Raw genomic sequence first — 8,624 nt, 5'->3', positions numbered from 1 at the left:
TCCAGCTCCGCAGGATGTGCTGTGCACAGCCAGCTCCTGCTCGTTTGGGCTCCACTGACATCGAACAACTCAAACAGATACGTTCAAGCATCCGCAGCTTTCCAAGAAGTCACCTATGCAGCCAGTGTTCCCCCTTCCCCCATCAACACGGAAATGTTTGTAAAAGGATTTCATTTAATGCCTTTTGGCCACATTAGCCAGAGGGAAACAATTCTACGCTTAAAGAATTGCGCTGTTCGTAGCTGGTTCCAATGCTCACGGTGAGCTGAGTTCTTAGTAAGAAACACTTCTAACCAAACAATACTTTGCCTTGAGATAGGCAAATGATTGAAAACAGCGTGACTGTATCACCAATAGCATTTTACTTGCTGATTTTGCATCCCCATAGCTTTAAGCAGAATAATTTTAAATGTTGAAATATTTGACTATCTAAATTCATTCATGTAATACACTCAGTATGATCAGGAACTACAAGCAGACATAAAACATATGATTGCTTTGTTTTTATGCTCTGAATTCTGTAACATAAGGATATTAGCAAGTGATAATATATGGGTATTGGTGCAATGACTGAGAACTGCAGTATTTCCATGCCTTGAAATTCAATGCCGTGGTTCCCACAGCAACCACGGTCGCTCTGCGTGAACTGTACGTTTGACAGAACACACAGCTCTAAATGCTCAACATACATGCAAAAAAAAAAAAAAAGACAAAAGCAGATTTTTTCCTGCAATAAGTATCTTCCCTACTAAATCACATCTACTACAAGGTGTTAACGACACTTCTAGGTGAACATGAACTCACAACATCTGGCAATTACTACCCTGAAAATGGCTTCTGTACACAAATACTGACAGCATTCATATTCTTAGCATTGACCCATCTTGTGTTTTCAGTTACTGCTGGAATGAAGAGCCCACGTTTCTCACGAGAGCTTAAAACATTCTCAAAACTGGAACAAGGCTAGCAAAAAATAATGAAGAGTCATTCAAATCCTTTTGCTTCAAATACTTCTGAAAAGAAACGGCACTCTACTGAGCGAAGAGATCGCCTTCTCACCTTTTTGCTTATTTTTAACTAGCCCTTTTGCTTGGAGGCGATAGCTGGCAGTACATTAAGAAAAGACCAACAGAAGTAGGCACACTGTAACTATTCAGTTATCAGCAAGAGTTTGTTAGCTTTTTCTGTTCTTCTAAGTTTATTGTCACAAGCTAGGAGCGCATGCACAGAGGATGCTGATTACGGTTATGTTCTGTTTCTTATACTTTCCCTTTCTAAACACCTACTACTACTGCTAATGCAGGACACAGGTGGATTTTTGGTCTGATTAAGTAAAACTTAAAAACAAGTTTACTACAACCACTAGGTTGAGTTTTTAAGCCAAAAAGTAAGCATCTCCCTGTTGCTTAGTGTTTAGCCTTTGAAGCAAGGGAGCCTTCAAAGGAAGGAACTGTGGTGAAACTGCTAAAAGTCAGTTTACTACTACTCAAGGGAAAAATTCTACTCAAGCGTGGAATTTTTCCAACCATGCACTATCATAATTTTAGATGAGGGTTTAACTGGCAGCGTTGGTGATTTCTAGTAACATAAAGCCTCTCTTTACAGGAAATCTCCAAAGCTTTTCCATGAAGACTAACAAAATGAGATTACATTCATAGTTGGAAGTATAGGAAATGGCAAGTTTGCATCTTTTAAATTAAATGTTAATTTTCAGTGATATCAGCTTTCCAACAGTGCATTTTTTCTAATTCATATTGCAATTTTTATATTAGCACAACCCCCCTCCCCCCCCCCAAGAGGAGAAAATACCATCTTTTGTCAAGTTTCTCCAAATATTTAATTTTGTAGGTTACTAAGAAGTAACATCACCATGGACAGCTGATTCATGCGCTACGTTGTGAGAAACACGCAGCCACTGTTGAAATACACAGAGATTACTGTATTGGTTCATAGCATGCCTCCATATCCAGGCTTTACCAGGGACTTTATGAACTGAAACCTCTAAGACTAATCAGGACTTAATTGAAAACCTCATATGCATCGCTGTTCTAGACCAGGGCTTGCACTGTAACACAAGAGAAAAAGATGAACTTTGCCAAAATCGGTACTAACATCTTTGAATTCACAAAGATTGGTGTAGACGCTCTACTGTGAATGACAAGAGTATGAAACAACAGGGGTACTAGCTGTTCCTGTAACCTACCTGTCCCCACTTCTTCACAACATGGCCTAGGACTTTAGACCTTGCCTCAGGTCTAACCCCATGGGAGGTAAAATCGACTGAAGCACTTTAAAAGTCTAGTACGGGTAATGTTTGTATGAGAAAAGCTTATCTGAACTTACTTGCTCCTTCTTGGTGGTCAGATTTTTTTTTTTTGGGGGGGGGAGGGGGGCAAATCTTTAAAAACTTTGATTTAAAGCAGTCATCACACAATCCCCTCAAAACTCCGCAAGACATTTTTCTCTGCCAGACCTGGCAACAGAGATATATGTCTTCAAAACTGAATGACGTGGTTTTTAGCAACGCAAAACTTTAGTCAGGAGCCCATTACATCCCCTCCACCCCTCAAAAACCCCAACACTTAACATTCAGACCATGCACTCCAGGAGCCCAGTCACGCCGTTACAAAGAAATGCTCCTTGGCTGTTAGACATGAATCTCAAGAAATCCCTAGGCCTGCTGCTACATTCTCAGTGCACACTGGCCTCTGGTTATTTTTAAAACCTGTCTCTTAAGTAGACAGGAACAGCAGTAGTTCTGTAAAATCATACTAGCAGTAAACCTGCTAAGCCCCCAAAGATCCCCAAAGAATATGAACAAATAAAAAAGCCTGCACTCTTGAAGGAAGTCATTCTTTGGTCTGGGGATGTGAAGGAAGTAGTTTCCTTCCAGGGAATTCCTAGAGGCTTGAACAATTACTGTGTATTATTATAAAGAAACACGGGTATATTCTCACAACTTGAGAGTTTTACACGGCATTTGGGAAGGAAGCTGTTGAAAATCTGTTTCTGATTGTAATAAGTCATTTTTTTTTTTAATACCTCAAATACAGATTTACTCTAAAAGAACCTTTTGAAAACACTTTAAGAAAAATACTTAAGTACAAACTTTAAATATTCAAAGTAGGATACTGGTGCTTTTTTTAAAAACAATTACATACTTAACAGGTGAAGTAAGAATAGAGTTATTTCAGAAAACATTTAATATGAAACCTTTTGGAACTTCCATTGAATACAGATTTACACCATTTTATCAGAACACTTTTTCAGTTCAGACAATGAAGTGCACTGCTGGGTGAAAAAAATACATTTGGAGGAGTGCTTAAGATGTAGGAGGTGAAAAGATAGGTGACTATTCACCTGAGAAGTACAATGACTGCCCTGAAATGTCTTATTGCTATTACAAAACGGAGTTTTCATGGAAAAAAAAAAACCATACTGAGCAGCACGGGCACGGGCAGAGCGCTTGAAAGCCAACCGAACCCCAGCAGCACCCGGAGTTCTAAAGCCATGGCATGGTACAGAATGTACAGAGAATAAAATGCAAATTCAGGAACATCTACTACATTTAACAGCTATGATCACCCTTTAACTAGCATAATCAATATCAATGCTTAGGGAAAGAGGGGGGAGTCTGCTGCCTTCACAGACTACAGATCACAAAAACTAACTTGCAAAATATTAAGGATTTTGCATCTGCACCTCGGGTCAAACCTGAGCTGTGTACTATGAACAACTATTAGCTCACTGCAAAATTAAAATGCAAATTTAGGCTCCAGTTTAAAGCACATGTTCAGTACATGCTTAAGGGCTTCACTGAAATACAACCATAAAACACCGATTAATACAAAAAGTCAAGTAGATAATGCAGATATTGTCTACAGAAGTCCTTGATGAAATAAACTCAGTATCAGTAAGAAACAGTGCATGAAGAAACCTCTTGATTCTAGTTTGCAGGATCAAATCCAGCTCAGCACAGTGATGGTTAAAAAGGAGGGAGCATCTGACAGTAGCTTGGTGTCCTACAGAAAGCTAGTTGGCCATCAGGAAGTTCATCAAGGGCAGCTTTCCACACTGTATGCTAAGAGCCACAATGCACTCCCTCCTCCGCAGGATCTAAAGACGCAACTGGCATAAAGCCATCAAAAGCAATATATCCAAAGCCAAGTGGAAGCATGCTGGAAGAGAGCTGCAAGGACCGTTTTAATTGCTACTGCCCACAGTTGCAGTTTAGCAAGTCGGATGTTATACCAGAAGTGATCAGTAGCCAATTAAATTCCCACTTTTGGGTTTCAACAGTGCACACACTCAGAATTCAAAGGGAAGTGCTGCCACACTCGCAGCAATACTTCGGAACAGCACCACCTGAGACGGCGGGTCACATCACAGTATGGTCATTATTTGAGAGTCCTTTTGTCCTTTTGTATCATTTTGACCTAACGCAGAGAACTTGGTCTGACAGAAAAAGTCCCTGGTCAGCATGCAGCAAATCCTACTAGACTGCATTAATCTGGAGAGGAATGGTGGAGAAACACAGAAGTGTTCTTAAATGCAATCAATACTCGATACTATCAACATAAGCCAAAAGGACAAGATACAATCTTAGTAGTTTAGCAGAAGCAAAAGAACGGAAGCATCTACCCAAATTTTAATGCACAAATCAACTACATTTTAAAAATGTGATTCAGACAAATAATAAATAGGTGGGCAAAATATAATGCAAGACTTACTCAGTAAAAGTGAATTTTTAATAATCTCATGAGATCTACTTAGAAAACAGGACTAATAATGTTCACAACCGTAAGTCCAAACCCTTCACACACTTTTTTCTTAACACAGCAGTGAACTGTAAACCTGCATTTACTGGTTATCTCTTCAGTTATCTTAAATATTAACTCAAGTGTTTCCTCCTTGGCCGTTTCAATTTTTAGCACCAAAATTAGCCCAAAAAGAGGTACTGGTACAGCTCAATGTTGTAAATGAATTGTTTACATATAATACTTTATATATTATACACACATACTGTACATTCACACGCCCACACAAACAGGAGGCATATTTAAATGAATATATTCTGTGTTTCAATTTGTTGTCAAAGACTTAGGAGCAATGGAAATAAAGCAGAAGGGGTAATATTTTACACAGTAGGCAACTTTAATGCTGTAGTGCACTTATAAAAAAAAGTCCAACTCTCCCTCCCAGCTCAGCAGCTTTTTTTTTTTTTTTTTTAATATCACTATTCAGAAGGATGCAGAAGTTATTGCCTAAATGTTATTCTATACATTTCCATCGGAATTCTCAAAAACACTTGAAATTGCTAACTAATTTACAACTTAACTATTTTTCTTGTTACAGCTTTAACTCATTGGCAATTTTGGAAGCAATGTTTTTAAAAGCTATGGATGTTCCCGATATCCGCTTAAAGCGGACGCCGTTCAGGGACAGTCTTGGCAGTTTACACACCTCCATCTCCCACTGTACAAGGTTTTCCGCGTGCCCATCTCCATGGACACAGAAAAGCAAGAAACGCTCTCTTTGTTCATAGTCACAATTATTGGCATCCAGGACCTTCCTTATTTCCCTCATCATGTCATTGGGATCCATGGAGCTGGTGGTTTTCATGCTCCAGGTAAAGCGCAGCGAACGAGGCTTGGCTTCCTTGTTTTCGTCTTTCTGATCCACAGCTACATTGCGGCTGAAAGAGAGTAATTTATTAGTCAGCAGGGCAAGCCAGATCCTCCAGGTTTCACGTTAGTGAAGCCAACTAACGTTTAAGGCGCACTACTTGTACTATGGCAGCATCTAGAGGCTCCGGCTGCAAGCAATGCCCCGTTCTCCTAGGTGCTGCACGGGCACGCGGTAAAGATAAAGCAGAAGCTTTTGGGGCTGAAACAAAGGTAAAGTATGAGGGGCAGAACGACTGGAAGCCACTGGAGGGAGGAGCTTGAGAGAAACTACCTTGCCGAGGTCAAAAATAGGCAGTAATAGAAGAACCTATCACCTATGATTCAACTCAAAACCAAGTTCTGCTCAAAGCCCTGTTCTGGGGCCAGGTGGACTGGGGCCCTGCAGGTAAAACAATGACGTATTTTGCTGTTACGAGTTACACAGCTAAGTGCCCTCAAGGCCAAAATGCAGAGCTGATGGTCACTATTAGATATCTCAGCAACATCATTAGCCAAAAATCTGACCATATTAAATTAAGCTCCTCTTAAAAACATTTGGCAATGAATTTCTGGTTACACGATGCTTTTCTTCTACCACCATTAAGCAAGCAAACACAGAAAAGTTGCACAAAAAGTGATAGCAAGGTTAGAAAGCTAAATAAATCCATCTCAGACAACCTATTGCATAATTCGACATGCTATTAAAGAAGACTTTCAGTAACTGCAAGAGTCATAGGATTATGCTCTCAACTCCAGCTATGCAGCTTGCCAGAAGTTAAAAATATCTGCAAGCAAAATAAACCGTATTCTGTTTTAACTTTAAGGTTTTAGTTGAATAAACCTGTAAGAATCGGCAGGTGGGGGGGCAACTATTTTATTTGGGCAAGCTTTTTCTACTTGAAAACACTTGGCAGAATCAGTACCAATTCGAAAATTTCTGGTTCTTTGGTATGCAGATTTTTGAAGACGACTAACACAAAAAATACTGTTTAACTATCTGGGATTTTGGAGATGAGAAATATAATATCTTAACATCCCTCGCAGTTATCCCACAGATTTGCAGTTTCTCTAGGGACCGCTTGCCTGCAGAGCCACAAGACAACGGCAAATTACAATTACTAAAAATGTGAAAAACACACACAAGGGAAAAGGTAACAGGAAAGATGAAAGTTTAGAACCAAGTCAGTCAATACTTTAATAGCTGTTTTGCAGACAGAAATGCTTCTTTGTTTAGTTTCAAAGCTTTAAAGGAAACAAAAGCTGCCGCCTGAAGCCACTCTGCCACATAATCACGGGGAGAAAGGTTCAAACTCACCTACATAACATTTTAAACAAAAATTTTACCCTCACCTTGAGCCCTCATATCTCCCGTTCCTCTCATATTCAGTCGGGAGCCTCATTGAAAAGAATGCAGAAGCAAAAAGAAGTGGGAAAGAGAAGACAAATCTTACACTACAATATAAAATATCTGAATCGTTGCTAAAAGCCATTGCAATCATACCAAAGTTGTGTTAGAACACAAAGACGTAACGAACCTTCTAGATTAGAACAAAATTAGCATATAGCAACTTGCCAAGGCAAATGAGTCTGTAAACCACAGATTTTTGAAAGACCAACAGCTAATTTTTTTATTTTGTATGTTTATCTCTATTAACGCATTAAGTTGAATTTGTAAAAGAAGCGAATGTTAAATTAAAATTACAAAATGCAATAAATACTTCCTATTTGTATTTAGGCTAATTGTATTAAAAAGTTTTATCTGGAAATAAGAAGGATATGTGAAAAAATTATTATGAGCAGATCTAGTCATCCTGTGTGTGTTCGTGCATGTCAAAACTGAAGTATCAAATGTTTAAATGACGACCAAACCACTTAAAACAAAACAATAAGATGCATAAACATTTTAACAAAAGTTTAGAGGCAAACTCAAGATTTCTCAAGCTGAGGTGACTCCATCCTATTAATTCCCACACTGATGCATCTTTCACATCCAAGAGTAAGCTTAAGTTTTATAGCTTTCCGCGCAGTCTTAAAGCTATGTTGCCGATTGCTATCGTATTTTAAGAGTCCCAGAATCTGGCAGAATTAAGGGGAAAATCATCTCCCTCTACCTTCCCGCTATTGTAGTATCATGACCCTACACCTCAGTAGGAATTCTGCTTGTAGAGAAGTCAGCTTTCCAAGACTTAGCTGTCAGACTACCAGAAGCTAGTACATGGTTTCACTGAATAAAATTAAATATACCAAAGTAATTTGGTCGACAGCTATCTAATGATAAGAATGTACGACAATACGTTTACTTCTTGGTGCATGGTGGAAGCTGCATGAAGCCCTGTGCTGTGTTACATGACTTAATTTCCTCATTATCTTCCTTTTGCGGGGTTGTGGTGAGGAAATATGCATATAAGATCAATTTTAAGAGACTTTATTCTATGTTTGTACAGTCATTGTCACAACGGAACTGATATTTTAAGAATACTGTAAGGAGCACAGTGAAAATACTCATACAGAATATGGAATCTGGTTCTTGTTCAAGCTTCACACTACTATTGTAAATACAAATAAAATTAAGAAAATGCTAAGACACTCAGCTACAAACAATTTATTACAACAACATCCAATCAAAATTATTTTTTATTAGGTACTGCACCACATACAGTAAGATAGGATTGCTGCTAGGAAAAGTTTCCCAATGACTAAAGAAAAGTTGTAACAACAAATTGGATTAAGGAAAATAATAAGAAAACAACTGACAAATCCCTAACTAATTCTAGCACTTCAAAGTGTGTTTTTAATAGCAGTCATTTTCATCATAGCACGTTTTTACATACAAATGTTAAAATTCACCTTTCCTAAAACAAAACCAAACCAAACCTCTGCCAGTTTGGGACAATTCCAACTCTTTCCTTCAGTAACACAGGAAAGCAACTGACTTGAAGACTGCAACCCTCCTTGTCT

At 38.6% G+C, this 8,624-nt stretch overlaps 1 protein-coding gene across 24 annotated transcripts in view; it reads right to left on the bottom strand.

Moving 5' to 3' along the window:
- Window positions 1-3,185: 3,185 nt before the first annotated feature.
- Window positions 3,186-8,624, bottom strand: part of MARK3 (microtubule affinity regulating kinase 3) — a 65,348-nt gene continuing 59,909 nt past the window's right edge. For 12 of the 24 annotated variants that reach the window (XM_068947161.1, XM_068947162.1, XM_068947178.1 and 9 more), the window contains 2 exons: window positions 7,017-7,061; window positions 3,186-5,695 (listed from right to left, as the gene is read on the bottom strand). In XM_068947161.1, the coding sequence (XP_068803262.1) occupies window positions 5,350-5,695; window positions 7,017-7,061 (391 nt within the window). In that variant the 3' untranslated portion in view covers window positions 3,186-5,349. The remainder of the gene's footprint in view (window positions 5,696-7,016; window positions 7,062-8,624) is intronic. The other 12 variants (XM_068947179.1, XM_068947172.1, XM_068947176.1 and 9 more) reach the window with 1 other exon arrangement.

This window comes from Struthio camelus, chromosome 5, assembly GCF_040807025.1.
Source record: "Struthio camelus isolate bStrCam1 chromosome 5, bStrCam1.hap1, whole genome shotgun sequence".
Taxonomy (NCBI): Eukaryota; Metazoa; Chordata; class Aves; order Struthioniformes; family Struthionidae; genus Struthio; species Struthio camelus.
The sequence above is the reverse complement of the archived record's forward strand: the minus strand, read 5'-3'. Positions and strand labels throughout refer to the sequence as shown.